The sequence below is a fragment of the Garra rufa genome, chromosome 11, assembly GCF_049309525.1.
Source record: "Garra rufa chromosome 11, GarRuf1.0, whole genome shotgun sequence".
In the NCBI taxonomy this organism is placed as follows: Eukaryota; Metazoa; Chordata; class Actinopteri; order Cypriniformes; family Cyprinidae; genus Garra; species Garra rufa.
This window is the reverse complement of record NC_133371.1, coordinates 46509020-46527665: the sequence shown is the minus strand read 5'-3', so window position 1 is coordinate 46527665 and position 18646 is coordinate 46509020. Positions and strand designations below refer to the sequence as shown.

The window sequence follows — 18646 nt, the reverse complement described above, 5'->3', positions numbered from 1 at the left end:
ATGAGCTCTCAGAATCACTGTTGGTATACTTTAGTAGGACTGAATGATTAAAAAGCATTTTATTAATTGAAATAAAATATAAAAATTAGATGAAACACTGAAAATGCAAAAAAATAAAAAAATAAAATACAAAAATCACTAAAACTATTACAAATAATTCCATCATCTGAAAAGAAAATGAAATATAATTGTTATATGAAAAGTGTTAGACAAAAATAAAACATTTCACCTTGCCTATAAAGTATGAAAATTACCAAAAAAAATTACCAAAATTATTAAAATCATGTTAACTGCGATAAAGCTGAAATAAATATTAACACTGAAATTAAAATATTGATTCTAAATATTAAATATCAAATATTAAGTTGAAATAAATATTATTAATATATGAAAAACTGAATGGAAATTACTTATTAAAAATCTTTCAAGTTAAAACAATAGATTTGTTGCCTTGACAACAAACTGAAATATTTTTTTTAAATCTTTAAAAGATATTTTAATTCTTAAAAAACATTTTGTTAATTGCAATAAAGTTAAAAGAAATATTAGATGAAAAAGTAAATGAAAATGACAAAAAAAATTTTTTTAAATCTTTAAAAGATAGTAAAAATATTTTTCATTATAAAATTTTGCTAATTGCAATAGTTAAAATAAAAATTATATGAAAAACTGAAATAAAAAAATACAAATGTTGCATTGATAACAAATTAAAATTGATATTTTAAGAATGAAAATTACAAAAATATATATTTTTAAAATCTTTGAAAGATACTAAAAATATATTTTTCATTGTAAAAAATAATTTAGCTAATTGCAATAAAGTTAAAATAAATATTATATGAAAAACTGAAATTAAAAAATACAAATGTTGCATTGACAACAAATTTTAATTTTATGAATGAAAATGACACAAATATATATTTTTTAAATCTTTAAAAAATACTAAAAAATTTTCATTATTAAAAAACATTTTGTTAATTGCAATAAAGTTAAAATAAATATTAGATGAAAAACTGAATGAAAATGACAAAACAATATTTTTTTTTAATCTTTAAGATACTAAAAATATAATCTTTCATTATAAAAAATAATTTCGCTAATTGCAATAAAGTTAAAATAAATATTATATGAAAAACTGAAAATAAAAATACAAATGTTGCCTTGACAAATTTAAATTTTAAGTTTAAGAATGAAAATTACAAAAATAAATATTTTTTTAAATTTAAAAAAATACTACATTTTATTTGTTCATTATTAAAAACATTTTGTTAATTGCAATACAAAAATATATATTTTTTAAATCTTTAAAAGATACTAAAAATATATTTTTTCATTATAAAAAATTGTTTAGCTAATTGCAATAAAGTTAAAATAAATAATATATGAAAAAGTTAAAATGGAAATGTTGACTTGACAACACACTGAAATTTTAAATTTAAGTTGAAGAATGTAAACTACTAAAATATTATTAAATTATTTTTAAATCTTAAAAAAAAAATACTAAACATTTTTTTAATCAAAAATCGTTTTGTTAATTGCAATAAAGTTGAAATAAATATACGAAAAACTGAAGTAAAAAGATAGAAAGTTAGAAACATTAAAATGACTAAATCTAAAGCTAATCCATTTATCCATTTAACAAAATTAATTTTGGTAAGATAAAATATAAATATAAGATGAAAAACAAATCTTGAATGAAATGAAATCAGTTTAATTTGACTAAATTACTAAAATTAAAACAATTAAAAACCAATAAAGCTGAAATAAAATCTAAATATTAGATAAAAACCCAAACTGGAAAAAAATGATCTAAACAATTACCTAAAATAAAATGAGCGATACAAAAATTACTAAAACTAATATAAAAAAATAAGATTTATAAAAATTATAAATCTATAAATGTATTAAAATAATAACAGAAAAAATGTAAAACAAATATTAATAACGTAATAGTACATAAATAATACTGTGCAAAATCCAGCTACACCTTTATTTAAAAAAAATTCAAAAGAACAATTAAAAGTATGATTTTCAGTAACATATGCTTAAAGTAAGTCAAGCAAAAGACTTTTAATCTAACAGACGACAACCAAGTCATTATTTTAAGGCAGACACAGTTCTACAGAATGACACAGAAACGCTACCATATTTTGGAACCTTTATTTTGAAAAAGGAAACAATAGTTTTCACATAGTTTGTAATGGCTTTAGCTCCACCCACGTCCTCCTCCCTTGTATGTTGGTCCGTTGTCATGGTGACACACACTGTATTGATCAGGAGTCGTCATGCAACTACAGCAGTGCATTTCAAATGCGAAGCACCCTTATCTCTGTCCCGTTAAAGCTTTTTTAATATTCTCTGAAATTAAACAAACCCGCCCCGCCTTACAATTCTCAGTAGGTCTATATGAATACATATTGCATAGGATTATAGCCATGCTGTACAAGAATCATCTTTTCTCTAAAAAGAAACGACATTTACAAAAAAAATAAAATAAAATAAGATATAGTCTTTTTGCTTTTTACAGATGCTATCGGAATATTCAAACACTTACAGCACCACATGTACAAGACGTCTAAATAACTCTAGAAAATAAATGTTACACGTTATCCGTTTCATTTAATACAATATCAGCTTTAAGATTAAATACTGTTCTGCCACTCAACAAAGGTTCTTGCATTCTAGTTTAAGACAAAACACCTCCTTTTAGTATTGTTTTATTGGATGATAAACTGTACAAAGATCTCAACGATTCTTTTTTATCCATTTGAATTTCTTTAAAAACACACACACACACACACACACACTGATATGCTCTCTCTCTCACACACAAACACACACACATCGGCTATTCAATTTGGATGCAACGCCACTTAAAATAACAATAGAAAACGATATCTGAATCTTATTCGATTATGTTATTGCATGCATTCGAGACGACATGTAGATATGAAAAAAATTAGTGCAGCAGGAGGGCATGATAAAAGAACGAAATGCAACGTCAACAGCACATAAAATCGTCATCTTCACCTTTCAGAATGATTTCGGTCAGCGTCCACATTCACACAGATCATGAGCCTGGATAAGGCGAACTTAAGACAGTCTTTATTGTTCGTTTCTGCCAGTGTAATGCTGTCGTTATTGTTGTTTTCTTCTTCACCACGTGAGGCAGGATATGCGTCGCTGAAAATCGCCAGGAGCGTCTCCTCTCCTCGGATACGTCCGTATGGTCAGGATATGCAGTTGGTCATCTGGAAACAGGGGAAGGGGAAGCGTTTAGTCGACTCAAGGGAACGTTTGCATGCTGCTTTGTTACTCCACAATGAATGATCGAGCGTAAACCTTCAGCTTTCTTCGACGTTGGTCCGTGGGCTCAGTTGGTGTTCCGCTGTCGTACGTTTTTGTCTTTGTGGTTGTTCGTGGAGTTCGTTTTTCTGTTGAAAGATGTGTGCGGTTAAACACGGTTAATAAAGGCATTTATAGTGTTTATAGTTGTGTTCTTACATTGCCGCAACTGGTTCATCATCTTCATCAGACAAGATGAGGCAGGTGAAGAACATGCAAGAAAAAAAGACATTAATCCATCACACTTTATACTTATACTGGATGTAACATAAATTGTTTCTTAATTAGTTATTTGGTTAAATGGTCATTGTAGAAATGCAACAGCAGTCATATACATTTTTTAATAAGTTATGTTATACTATATAAAAATTTTAAAAATACTACTACTATTAAAAAAATAAAAAGATTTATCAATCTTTTATTTATTTATTTTTTTGTAATTGCAAAAAACTGAATAAATATTAAGAAAAAAAGTTACAAGTTAAAATAGAAAAAAGGAGTTAAAACTGAAATATTGCCTTCACAACAAACTAATGTTTAAGAATGAAAAATACAAAAAAAAATATTTTTTACTTATTAAAAATAATTGTGTTAATTGCAATAAAGCTGAAATTAATATTAAGAAACATACAGAAATATTGCCTTAAAACCAAGTTGAAATTTAGTTGAAGAATGAAAAGACTATTTTCATTTTTTCATTGTAAATATTTACAAACTATTTTTTTTAAATCTTAATAGAATACTAGAAAATATTTGTAGAATTATTCAAAATCATGCAATTAATAATTATAAAATAAATGAAAAGAAGTTATCAAAACTTTAAAGGCGATTTTCTCAATGTTTTGGTTTTTTTGCACCCTCAGATTGCAGATTTTTAGTTAATAGTTGAAAATGTTGTAATAGTTGTTAACTGCAGTAAATTTGAAATAATATTATGAAAACCTGAAATTAAAAAATATAAATGTTGCCTTGACAAGTTGAAGAATGAAAATGACAAAAAATTTAAATATATATATATTTTAAATCTTTAAAAAGATACTAAAAATATTTTTTAAATTATTGAAAATAATTTTGTTAATTGCAATGAAGTTGAAATAAATATTATGAAAAACTGAAATTAAAAGTACTATTTTAGTACTAAGCTTATGTACTAAAATGACTCAAAAAATCATGAACTGCTAGAAAAGGCATGTACAGTAAATCAACAAACTGAATTTTAAGTTTAAAAATGAAAATTACTATGATTTCGGTTAACTGCAATAAATTTGAAATAAATATATGAAAACCTGAAATTAAAAAATAGAAATGTTGCCTTGACAACAAACTAAAATTTTAAGTTAAAGAATGAAAATTACTAATATATATATATATATTTAAAAGATACTAAAAATATTTTGTAAATTATTAAAAATAATTTAGTTAATTGCAATAAAGTTTAAATAAATTTTAAATGAAAAACTGAAATTAAAATTTATATTTACTAAAAAATAATTTTGTTAATTGAAATAAATCTGAAATAAAATATAAACATTATTTGAAAAACAAAAACAAATATATATATATATATATTAAAAAAAAGGAAAATGTTGCCTTCGTAACTCGCTGAAATTAAACAAGTTGCAGTACTACTAAAACTTGAAAATCTTTTTGTTAAATTGAAATAAAGTGAAATAATATGAAATATATAAAAAACAAAACTAATAATTATTATCCAGCACTCATGAACAGCTAGAAAAGGCATGTACAGTAAATCAACAAACTGAATTTTAAGTTTAAAAATGAAAATTACTATGATTTCGGTAAACTGCAATAAATTTGAAATAAATATATGAAAACCTGAAATTAAAAAACAGAAATGTTGCCTTGACAACAAACAAAAATTTTAAGTTAAAGAATAAAAATTACTAAAAAAAAAAAAATGTATATATATATAAAAATTCATATTTAAAAGATACAAAAAATATTTTGTAAATTATTAAAAATAATTTGGTTAATTGCAATAAAGTTTAAATAAACATTAAATGAAAAACTGAAATTAAAATTAATATTTACTAAAAAATAATTTTGTTAATTGAAATAAATCTGAAATAAAATATAAACATTATTTGAAAAACAAAAACAAATATATTAAAAAAAGGAAAATGTTGCCTTCGTAACTCGCTGAAATTAAATAAGTTGCAGTACTACTAAAACTTGAAAATCTTTTTGTTAAATTGAAATAATATGAAATATATAAAAACCAAAACTAATAATTATTATCCGGCACTCATGAACAGCTTAAAAAGGCATGTGCAGTAAATCAATAGGTGTGTTGATCTTGCATATATCTACTCTCCAGATGAATAAAACAACAGGTTATTTCTGATGCAGGAAGGTGGTTTAAGTTAGAGGTCACTGTGTCTCTCCACAGACAGATGGGTAGTTGTGGTTAGTGTATGTGTGTCGGACAGCACATGCGTCCACAGGCAGCAGCATTCACAGCGCTGGACACCAAGCAGGTTATGAACAGACAATATCAAAACCTCATCCTTCTGAATGCACAACCATCAGATCAACAGCGCAGTTTCTTCCCTCACTCCATAAAACAGACCAAACTAATGTTCTTGTGCAAATCGACAACCTTTTCTAATAAAGTCAGGAGCTCTAGGGTAAAGGGCTGTTCACACTGACCAATGATTTAAAATAAACTCAATCACTAATAAACACGCATTTTGCTCATGATATAATGCATTATATATATCTGCTTTCTAATGTATTACTTTTATTAAATTATATTAGAAGTTGCAGGATCTTATATTTACAAATATGTGACTCTGGAGCACAAAACCTTAAGTCTTAAGCAGCACAGGTATATTTGTAGCAATAGCCAAAAGTACATTGTATTTTTCTTTTATGCCAAAATTCATTAGGATATTAAGTAAAGATCATGTTCCATGAAGATATTTTGCAATTTTCCTATTGTAAATATATCAAAAGTTAATTTTTGATTAGTAATATGCATTTCTAAGAACTTCATATTGGACCAATTTAAAGGTGATTTTCTCAATATTTAGATTTGTTTGCACCCTCAGATTGCAGAAAACTAAAGTTAAAAAACAGAAATATTGCCTTGACAACAAACTGAAGCTGAAGAATGACAATTACAAAAAATATATTTAAAAAATTATCTTAAAAAATGCTACAAAATATGTTTTAAATTATTACAAATTATTTTGTTAATTGCAATAAAGCTTAAATAAATATTAAGGGGGAAAAAAACAGAAATATTGTCTTGACAACAAACTGAAATAAAGTTTAAAAGTCTAAAAAATATATATAAAAATATTTTTATTTGATTTATTTTTAAATTATTACAAATCATTTTGTTAACTGCAAAAAAGTTGAAATAAATATTAAGTTAAAAAACAGAAATGTTGCCCTCACAACAAACTGAAATTTTAAGTTTAAGTATATAATATAGAATGAAAATTATATATACACGTAATTATTTATTTTGTATAATCTTTAAAATATACCAAAATAATAATTAATAAATTATTATAATCATTTTGTTGAGTGAAAAACTGAAAAAAAAAAGAATAAATAAGTTTAAGTTTACGTTTTAGTAATAAAATTACAAAAAAAGAGAAAATTTGGTAATTGAAATAATGCTGAAATTAATTATAATTTAGATGAAAAACTGAAAAAATATGTAAAATTGGAAATTCTTGGAACTGAATAATTTAGTAGGTTTACATTTTAGTAATAAAATTACAAAAAAAAATAATTTTGTTAATTAAAATAAAGATGAAAAAAAATATATAAATATTAGATGAAAAACTTATATTTTAAAATGGAAATGTCTTGGCAAATAACTGAATAAATAAGTTTACATTTTAGTAATAAAATTACAAAAAATAAATAATTTGGTTGACTGAAATACAATATGAACATTAATTGAAAAACAAACAATATATATTTTAAATCATTTTGTTAATTGAAATAAAGCAGACATGAAATATATACAGTTGCAATGGAAATTATTCAACCCCCTTGACATGCAAGACATTTTGTTCCAGATAATTTGTTTTTCTAAAAACAAATCTACAAAGGCATTAGGACACTATTAGATAAAGTATTTAAATACGCATTTGAGTAATTCTGAGAACATAAATTGATAAATAATGGAGAAAAAAAATCAAATTGGCTCTAAACGTTCATGTTCAAAATTATTCAACCCCCAAAAGTAAAATTTGGTGCAGAATCTTTTATTATCTAAAACCACCAATAAACGCTGTTTGAAAGTGTTTAGAAGCGTTGACCACCTCTCTACTGCAATCTTAGACCATTCCTCGGCTGAAAAAGCTTTTAGATCACGGATAATCTTTGGTTTTCACTTTGCCACTGCTTTCTTCAAATTCGACCAAATATTTTCAGTGAGAATTAAATCTGGAGACTGAACAGGCCACTCAAGAACATTCTGTGACTGATCCCTAACCAAGCTTAAGTAGATTTGTTTGTTTACTTTGGGATGATTGTCCTGCCATTGATCCATTGATCATCATCTTCGGTCTTTGCATCAAAGGCATCACAATTCTTGGCAAAATGGCCTGAAACTTCAAAGAATCCATGGTTTCCTTCATACGCTCATGTTTTCCACTTCATGCTACAGTAAAACAACCCCATAATTGGATCAGCTCACCTCAATGTTTGACCATGGAGATAGTGTTCTTCTGCTCATTAGTTTTCCCTTTTTTGCACCAGACACACTGATCTATACGTCCAGAAAGTTCTAGTTTGGTCACATCACTCCATTAAACAATCTTCCAGAACTCCACAGGTCTATACAAATAAATTTTAGCATATTCAAGCTGACCTTTTTGTTCTTCTTGATCAAGAATGGTATTCGCCAAGATGCCCCAACGTGAAAGCCATGCTTGTTCTATGTTCATCTTCTACTCTGGAGTTAAATATTTTTCCTCCTTTCGTCTGGTCATCTCGCAAGTCTTTGGCTGTACATTGCAGGTTTTTCTCAGTTGGTCTGATCAAACATTTTATGAAATTGTGCATTTTTTGGTTCAACACCTTCAAAGGTTTTCTGGTAGAACACACTTTCAACTAAGGAATTAGGCTTTTAGTGTCTTAGAAATCTTCACGTAGCCTTTGACTTTCTAATACAATAAAACCATTTCTTCTCTATACCTTTTGTGAAAGCTCTGTTGACTTTACCATATTTGCTACTCAACTTCAGCACATGCATGGGATAAATGCATAGATGTGTAACATCTCAAGCTGATTCAGTTTTTTAGGCTTAATTGTGTTTTAGGACAATTTTGTTCCCTACCACAAAAATAAATGACTTAAAACGGCAATGTTGAATAGGGGTTGAATAATTATGACAGCTGTGTTATTACAAAAAATCCTAGAACTCAAACACATGACATTATATATATTGACATTGTCACTCTTAATATGCCAGTACACTTTTGCAGATGCAATTTTTATAAAGTCCTGAAACTTCAGACAAGCTTTTATTTGTAAAGTACTGCAGTCTCTGGAGGGTTGAATAATTTTGTTTGCAACTGTATTTGATGAAAAATATTTAAAAATGTGAATTCTTGGCAAATAACTGAATAAATAAGTTTACATTTTAGTAATTAAATTACTAGAAAAAAATAATTTTGTTAATTAAAATAAAGCTGAAATAAAATATAAATATTAGATGAAAAACTTTGACAAATATTAAAAAAATGGAAATGTCTTGGCAAATAACTGAATAAATAAGTTCACATTTTAGTAATAAAATTACAAAAGATAAATAATTTGGTTGACTGAAATACAATATGAACATTAATTGTAAAACAAACAATATATATTTTAAATCATTTTGTTAATTGAAATAAAGCAGAAATTAAATATATACTGTATTTGATGAAAAATATTTAAAAATGTGAATTCTTGGCAAATAACTGAATAATTGAGTAAGTTTACATTTTAGTAATTAAATTACTAGAAAAAAATAATTTTGTTAATTAAAATAAAGCTGAAATAAAATATAAATATTAGATGAAAAACTTTGATAAATATTTAAAAATGGAAATGTCTTGGCAAATAACTGAATAAATAAGTTTACATTTTAGTAATAAAATTACAAAAAATAAATAATTTGGTTGACTGAAATACAATATGAACATTAATTGAAAAACAAACAATATATATTTTAAATCATGTTGTTAATTGAAATAAAGCAGAAATTAAATATATACTGTATTTGATGAAAAATATTAAAAAATGTAAATTCTTGGCAAATAACTGAATAATTGAGTAAGTTTACATTTTAGTAATTAAATTACTAGAAAAAAATAATTTTGTTAATTGAAATAAAGCTGAAATAAAATATAAATATTAGATGAAAAACTTTGACAAATATTTAAAAATGGAAATGTCTTGGCAAATAACTGAATAAATAAGTTCACATTTTAGTAATAAAATTACAAAAGATAAATAATTTGGTTGACTGAAATACAATATGAACATTAATTGTAAAACAAACAATATATATTTTAAATCATTTTGTTAATTGAAATAAAGCAGAAATTAAATATATACTGTATTTGATGAAAAATATTTAAAATTTGTAAATTCTTGGCAAATAACAGAATAAATGAGTAAGTTTACATTTTAGTAATTAAATTACTAGAAAAAAATAATTTTGTTAATTGAAATAAAGCTGAAATATAATATAGTCATTCAATCATAAAAAAAAAATCATTTTGTTAACTGAAATAAATCTGAAATAAGATTAAGATTAAGTAAACATCATGGTTCCATCAAGATATTTTGTAAATTTCCTACTGTAAATATATCAAAACTTAATTTTGGATTAGTAATATGCATTGCTAAGAACTAAATTTAAACAACTTTAAAAGGCGATTTTCTTAATATTTAGATTTTTTTGCATCCTCAGATTCCAGATTTTCAAACAGTTGTGTCTCAACCAAATATTTTCCTATCCTAACAAACCATACATCAATGGAAAGCTTATTTTTATTCAGCTTTCAGATATAATGTCAATTTCACCCTTAAATTGACCCTTATAACTGGTTTTGTGGTCCAGGGTCACATTTATCTCATTTGTGGTTCAGCTTGTTGAATAAAATGGTGGTCAGTGTGAACAAACCTTCATGCAGTGATTGACTTTCGCTAATGTCAGTATATCTGCACACAGAGGTGTAGAGGACGCCGCCGTTGGAAATATGAAATCCTGGCACGAGGATTTCATCTGTAACGTGCGTCATCGCATTACGTCCTCATCTCTGATTCTGTTGATAAGACTGTGGGCAGATATAATCTACCTTAATCTAGTGCAGCCTCCCATCACTCCCTCTCCTGGGGACAAATCCTCCCCAAACCACAGAACAGGACACGCCGTTCATGCACGCCAACTTTCTCTCCTTACTCCATGTTTTGCATGCAGTCTTGCTGTAAAATAGAGTCTGTAGAGGCTCTTCAGAGAATCATCCAGTGCAAAACAAGCAGCTAGACACATGCCACAATTCAGGCTTAAAAAATAAGCAATGAATTCTTTGTTTTTCTTTCCAGATGCTGCTATGATGCTCATTTTCTTCATTAGGAAGGTGTGTCTCAAGTGACACCTTTGATTATATGAACAGAAGTAACTAGGTCATAAAATAAAGATGCCATGGTGAATCTCTCGAAACCTGTCAAGAGCATATCTGGGTCATATTTTAACCCTAACAAAAAAATACAGAATATATATATATTATAAAAATGGTAAATTATCCAAAGATCATGCTATTATTTGTTTTACTACTTTTTTATTGTTAAAAAAAAACAGCTTGACTGTACTGACGGCGTTTTAGTGCCACATAAATTTAAAAAAAAAAAAATAATATTATGAAATTAAAGTTGCACTATTTCAAGAATAAAGTTGAAATTATGAGAATAAAGTTAAAATATTTTGAGAATAAAGTTGAAATATTTCAACAAGTCAAAATGAGAAGATTCAAAATATTTTGAGAATAAAATCTAAATATTTTAAGAATAGTGTCTAAATATTTCAACAATAGTCAACATTATGAAAATAAAGTCGAAATATTGCGAGAATAAAGTTTAAATATTTAAACAAGTAAAAATGAGAAGTCAAAATATTTTGAGAATAAAATTTAATATTGAAATATTCAACAATAAAGTCAAAATTACGAGAATAAAGTCAAAATTATGATAGTCAAAATATTTCGAGAACAAATTAGAAATATTTCAACAAAAAAATTAAAATGAATCAAAATATTTCGAGAAGTCAAAATACTAAGAGAATAATTTCTAAATATTTCAATAAAGTCAAAATTATGAGAATAAGATTTTATTTTCTTAACATTTTGAGTTTATTCTTGAAACATTTTGACTTTATTGTCGTAATTTCCTATAGTATTCCTTTTAAATTTAACTCAGCGCAAAACTTCCCGCAGGTGGAACGTTGGAACGCAAAGATAATATTTCAAATTTATTCTCAAAACATTTAAACTTTTATTCTCAAAACATTTCAACTTTATTCTCATAATTTTGACCTTATTCTCAAAATATTTCAACTTTATTATCTGAATTTCGACTTTATTTGTGAAATATTGTAACTTTTATTCTCAAAACATTTGGACTTTATTCTTGTAATATTTCAACTTTATTTTTAAAAAAAATTCTACTTTAATCTCAAAACATTTGGACTTTATTCTTGTAATATTTCAACTTTATTTTCAAAAAATTTCTACTTTATTCTCAAAACATTTGGACTTTATTCTTGTAATATTTCAACTTTATTTTCAAAAAATTTCTACTTTATTCTCAAAACATTTGGACTTTATTCTTGTAATATTTCAACTTTATTTTCACTTTTTTTTTTTACTTTATTCTCAAAACATTTGGACTTTATTCTTGTAATATTTCAACTTTATTTTCAAAAAAAATTTCGACTTAATTCTCAAAACATTTGGACTTTATTCTTGTAATATTTCAACTTTATTTTCACTTTTTTTTTTACTTTATTCTCAAAACATTTGGACTTTATTCTTGTATTAGAGAATATAAGAGAATTTAGATTTATTTTTATTTTATTTTTTACGTGGCACTAAAACGCTGTTGTATAACTGTAATACAAGGGGGATGCAAATAAATGTCATAATGAATGAATTCTGAAGGTGAAATATGTCCCGGATATGTTTTGATGAGATTCATCCATCAAGTTTTTGACTTAACACAGAAAACTATATTACTAGAAAAATTCTGATTTAAAATATTGAATATTAAAAATTATTTTGCATTTTGCCAATAAAGCCCATTACCACTCATAGCAAGTAACAGTAGGGAATCCAGTCACAATGAATACTGTTGATGACACAAACATCTTTTTAATTTCTTTTGACAATTACAAGCATGTGTCAACATCACAGCCCGAATGAGAAGCAGACATTTCTCAAGACATGCAAGTTCTCAAACTTACCAACAACAAAGAATACGAAGCCACAATGGAGAAGGAAAAAACAAAGTTTGACCCGTTATTTACTTGCAGTCATTTTATCATGCATTTTATTGTGTCTTTCAGGCAGGGACTCACAATCGTTAAACACTTTCATTCAGTTTGGTTGAGCATCTGGGTTATTCAATTCCTGCCTAGTGTGTATATTTTAATATGAACAAACAAAACCCCCTTGGTTTCCAGCTGAAACCATCCTCAGGCAGAACCAGCACTTGACAAATAGTGTGTTCATCAGCACACAAACCACACGTCAACATAAAGCAACATTCACAGCCCAGATCATCAAGTTCGCCTCAGTGTCTCAGTATAGAATAGACTTCAACTTCTATTGTTATTAGCTGTTATCACCATAACCTTTCATATGAACTCTGGCTACAACAATACCTGCAAAACCAGTCTAAAGAATGGCTAAATAGTTTAGGGCTACGCGGTAAATCGTGTTCCAATCGTAAAAACGATTTTTGCATCTCTGTATTAAACATAATCAAATGCAATATTTGCCTGATGGTTATTTATCCAAAAAATAGTAAGAAGTAAGAAACCTCCTCTAGCTTTAATGCTTATATTTACTGCTTGCGGTTGCCAGATGTCATGAGTTCCTGTCAAAATAAAGTTTGGTTTAACTTGACAGAAATATGACTTAATGTAATGATAGTACTACTACTACTAATAAAAAATTATTAAAACAATATTTAAGGAATATTTACCAGAAAAAAATATTTAGTAGAATTTATTCACACACAATACAGTATTTTTGAAAAAAAAAAAAAAAAAATTCTTTAAAAAAAATCTAATCTTTATCAATTAATTACACATGCTTTTGATCATAAAAGTAAAAATAAAACTATTAAAATGGAATGCAGAGGATTCACAGAATTTGATCAAAATACAACTGAATTTAATTTTTTATGATTTCAATTAATTAGAAAAATGAATCTTTTTATTCATATTTGTTACATGTAACCATTAAAATAGAGTCTAGAAAATTCAATTAAAAAAAAAAAAAAAAAAAAAAATGGAATCAAGAAAAATTATGAATTTGGAAAAAATAAAACACATTTGGGAATAAAACAAATTTCATAGGGCCCTATTTATTTCATTTGTAGTAATAGTAATAATACGTAATTCTTTATAAAATCTAATTAATCTTTATAAATTAATTAGACAAGCTTTTGTTTATTAAAGTTTGAAAATGAAACTATTAAAATGGAATGCAGAAGATTCATAGAATTTGATTAAAATAAAAATAAAACATTTTATAGGGCCTTAAAATTTAATTTTTGTTAAACTTTTAGGAAATTGCAGTTAAATCGTGTACGTTTTATGATTTCAATTAATTAGACTTGCTTTTTTGATTAATATTTTTTTAATGTAACCATTAAAACAGAGTCCAGAAAAATTCAAAATGGAAAAAAAAATGGAATCCTGAAAAGTTTAAATGAATTTGGAAAATATAAAACAGATTTGGGAATAAAACAAATGTCATAGGGCCCTATTGATTTCACTTGCGTCTTTGTTTTATTGTATTTGTCCTTTAGTTTGTTCCTTGCATCTATGTTCTTATTAATAATAACAAAATTGACTATATCATGATATAAATTGTTATTGTGAAATAAAATAAAATGACTATATCATGAATTAAGATTTGGCTGTGTCCTTTTAGCTCTTATCAAAGTTGCAAAGATTTCTATCTGGCATGTGATTTTTATTTTTTTTAAAGGGGGTGAAATGCTTTTTTAAATAGATAAAATAACTATAACCTCCATTTGAATCATCTATTATTCATTTGCTTTACCTGTTGTTCTATGTTTAAAATCTGATATTGTGACAATACGACTGTCTTCCCAGTGTTTTACTTTATCTTCCCAACCTGGCAACCATCCACATGCGCTCTCTCTGCTCTGAGAATATTTAGAGACATTTATACTCTGATATTTCGCTCAAATTTAAGTGTAACACAGCTTAATTTCTTTCATGGGGTCATAAATCTCAATCGTTAAGCATGTTAATTTGATGAGGGATTAAAATGTCAAACTATTTCCTTTGGAAACATGCACTGATGAATTGTTTATAAAAACCAGGAATGTTTATAGAGAAAGTAAACTATTCATGCTGACTTTAACCCTCTGGTTGTGTTTGCTTATAAATCTCTCATTATGCTAGATTATCACCAAATATTGGATTCGATCTTTCTGTCAACTTGTTGTCTTTCATTTAGGACTGGTTTTGTGTTTCTATTTGTATCTGATTAACTGTAAGCCTCAATTATACGAAAGTAGGCACCTCATTTTTTGAGTGAAAAAAGCATTTTTAGATAAAATGTTTCTCACACTAGTGTGCTTTAATGTTTAATCAGGAAGTTTGCTTTCAATTGCTTCAATTTTGTACAAAATTCCACACAGTCACATTTGCCAAAAATGGCTGGCCACTGAAAGTGAATGGGGGAGAATGAAAGTAAGAGAGACAATTAGTCTTTTTTGACAAGTGTGACTTTTGTACAAAATAAATGCATTTAAAAGCAAACTTCCTGATTAAACATTAAAGCACACTAGTGTGAGAAACAGTGCACATTTTCATGATTTTTTGTTTAATATTGTGAAATGTATTCATAAAAAAATATTTTTTCACTCAAAAAAGAGGTACCTACTTTTGGATAAATGAGGCTTACAGTTAATCAGATGCAAACAGAAACACAAAACCAGTCCTAAATGAAAGAAAACAAGTTGACAAAAAGAATAAATCCAATATTTGTTGATAATATAGAAAAATGAAAGATTTATAAGCAATTGTTTGGAGTCCGGTCATTTTTGACCGGGATCGCCACAAGTGTGACTTTTTTGCAAATTTGTACAAAATAAAAGCCTTTAAAAGCAAGCTTCCTGATTAAACATTAAAGCACACTAGTGTGAGAAACAGTGCACATTTTCATGATTTTTTGTTTAATATTGTGAAAATTATTCATAAAAAATGCTGTTTTCACTCAAAAAATGAGGTGCCTACTCTCTAATAAATGAGGCCTACGATTAATCAGATGCAAACAGAAACACAAAACCAGTCCTAAATGAAAGAAAACAAGTTGACAAAAAGAAAAAATCCAATATTTGTTGATAATATAGAAAAATGAAAGATTTATAAGCAATTGTTTGGAGTCCGGTCATTTTTGACCGGGATCGCCACAAGTGTGACTTTTTGCAAATTTGTACAAAATAAAAGCATTTAAAAGCAAGCTTCCTGATTAAACATTAAAGCACACTAGTGTGAGAAACAGTGGACATTTTCATGATTTTTTGTTTAATATTGTGAAAATTATTCATAAAAAATGTTTTTTTCACTCAAAAAAATGAGGTACCTACTCTCAGATAAATGAGGCCTACAATTAATCAGATGCAAACAGAAACACAAAACCAGTCCTAAATGAAAGAAAACAAGTTGACAAAAAGAAAAAATCCAATATTTGTTGATAATATAGAAAAATGAAAGATTTATAAGCAATTGTTTGGAGTCCGGTCATTTTTGACCGGGATCGCCACAAGTGTGACTTTTTGCAAATTTGTACAAAATAAAAGCATTTAAAAGCAAGCTTCCTGATTAAACATTAAAGCACACTAGTGTGAGAAACAGTGGACATTTTCATGATTTTTTGTTTAATATTGTGAAAATTATTCATAAAAAATGTTTTTTTCACTCAAAAAAATGAGGTACCTACTCTCAGATAAATGAGGCCTACAATTAATCAGATGCAAACAGAAACACAAAACCAGTCCTAAATGAAAGAAAACAAGTTGACAAAAAGAAAAAATCCAATATTTGTTGATAATATAGAAAAATGAAAGATTTATAAGCAATTGTTTGGAGTCCGGTCATTTTTGACCGGGATCGCCACAAGTGTGACTTTTTGCAAATTTGTACAAAATAAAAGCATTTAAAAGCAAGCTTCCTGATTAAACATTAAAGCACACTAGTGTGAGAAACAGTGGACATTTTCATGATTTTTTGTTTAATATTGTGAAAATTATTCATAAAAAATGTTTTTTTCACTCAAAAAAATGAGGTACCTACTCTCAGATAAATGAGGCCTACAATTAATCAGATGCAAACAGAAACACAAAACCAGTCCTAAATGAAAGAAAACAAGTTCACAAAAAGAAAAAATCCAATATTTGTTGATAATATAGAAAAATGAAAGATTTATAAGCAATTGTTTGGAGTCCGGTCATTTTTGACCAGAACCACAAGTGTAACTAGGTGAAATAAAACCCACAAAAAATAATGAAAATTGTACAAAAAAAAAAGAAGAAGTTTGAGTCCAATGCGATAATGTTAACTAGTACTTTTGGGAAAAATAATATCTTTTCCAGGTGAATTTGACCCGAACACAACCAGAGGGTTAATATGGTTTTTCTTTTCTATTCCTGTTTAGCTCAGTTTGTACATGGGAAATCCCAATGCATCCCATGCAGTTACTGCTAGACATGTAAACAACACTTACTGGGTGGATGTAGAATCTGATAAAGACTAAATAAGACCGATGTATCTTGAGTTCTAGCTGGAGTTAAGCTGAACACAATAGAAGCAGCTGAGTTTGACTGAGAGTCGTGTGCCGCCAGTCACTAGAACACGCTGCATCTCGCAGCACATTGGAAAGGGTAGCGTCTGACCACCCCTGGCTCTGAGATACCCTTCTGTGGTTCTGCAAAGGTCAAATTAGCATGGAGCTATGCCTGACTGCATCCCTTTAGAGACTGTCACACTCACAGCCTCGACATGTTCAGAACGGAACCTGTTTAGACCGACCGAACTCGCCGGTTACTGAGATTCCCCGTCCTCTCCTTCTCTTCCCCCTGCGGCCACACTCTTAAAAATAACACTTCTTTATTGGCACTGAAGAATCTTTAATGTCTATGAAAACTTTTCATTGTACAAGTGGTTATTTTAAAGGAATAGTTCATCCATGAGTTTGTTTCTTAATCAGATTTGGAGAAATGTGTCATTCTATCACTTGCTCGACAATGGATCCTCTGGAGTGAATGGGTGCCGTCAGAATGAGAGTCCAAACAGCTGATAAATACATCAAGTAATCCACATCTTGAGAAGGCAAAAGCTTAAACAAAATCCATCATGATGTTTTAACTAAAACACAAGTCCATAATCCATAATAACGCTTCCTCAGGTGAAAAAAAGTGGTCTGGTCTGAATCAGGAGCGAAATCTGCACAGATTAAGCTCTGTTTACAAGCCAAAACTGCTCTAAACAAATATGTGGCTGGATTTTGATGTGAGAGACAACAGGAGATGGACTTTTACACTTTGATCACAGACATAAATTACATTTTACAGTATATTCACATAGAAAAACTCTTTATTTTAAACTGTAATAATATTTTACATTTTTACTGTATTTTTTTGTTTTGTTTGTTTAAATTGCATTTGTGTGTCAAAGTCAGTAGGTTTTTTTGAATAGTTTTTTGGTTAAATGCCAAAATGATGCTGAAAATTCAGCTTTGATCACAGAAATAAATGACATTTTACAGTATATTCACATAGAAAACACTTTTTTAAAAATGTAATAATATTTTGAATTTTTACTGTATTTTTATTATTTTTGTTTTGGTCTGAATCAGGAGAGAAATCTGTACAAATCAAGCTTTGTTTACAAGCCAAAACTGCTCTAAACAAATATGTGGCTGGATTTTGATGTGAGAGACAACAGGAGAAGGACTTTTACACTTTGATCACAGAAATAAATTACATTTGACAGTATATTCACATAGAA

The 18646-nt window shown here is 27.3% G+C and overlaps 1 protein-coding gene across 1 annotated transcript in view; it reads right to left on the bottom strand.

Annotated features, from left to right (window-relative positions):
* Window positions 1-2144: 2144 nt before the first annotated feature.
* The window catches only part of LOC141345392 (neuroplastin-like), a 29041-nt gene continuing 12539 nt past the window's right edge, over window positions 2145-18646 (bottom strand). The window contains exons 4-6 of the mRNA XM_073850245.1: window positions 3505-3526; window positions 3343-3434; window positions 2145-3251 (exon numbers count right to left, since the gene is read on the bottom strand). Of these exons, the coding sequence (XP_073706346.1) occupies window positions 3374-3434; window positions 3505-3526 (83 nt within the window). The 3' untranslated portion in view covers window positions 2145-3251; window positions 3343-3373. The remainder of the gene's footprint in view (window positions 3252-3342; window positions 3435-3504; window positions 3527-18646) is intronic.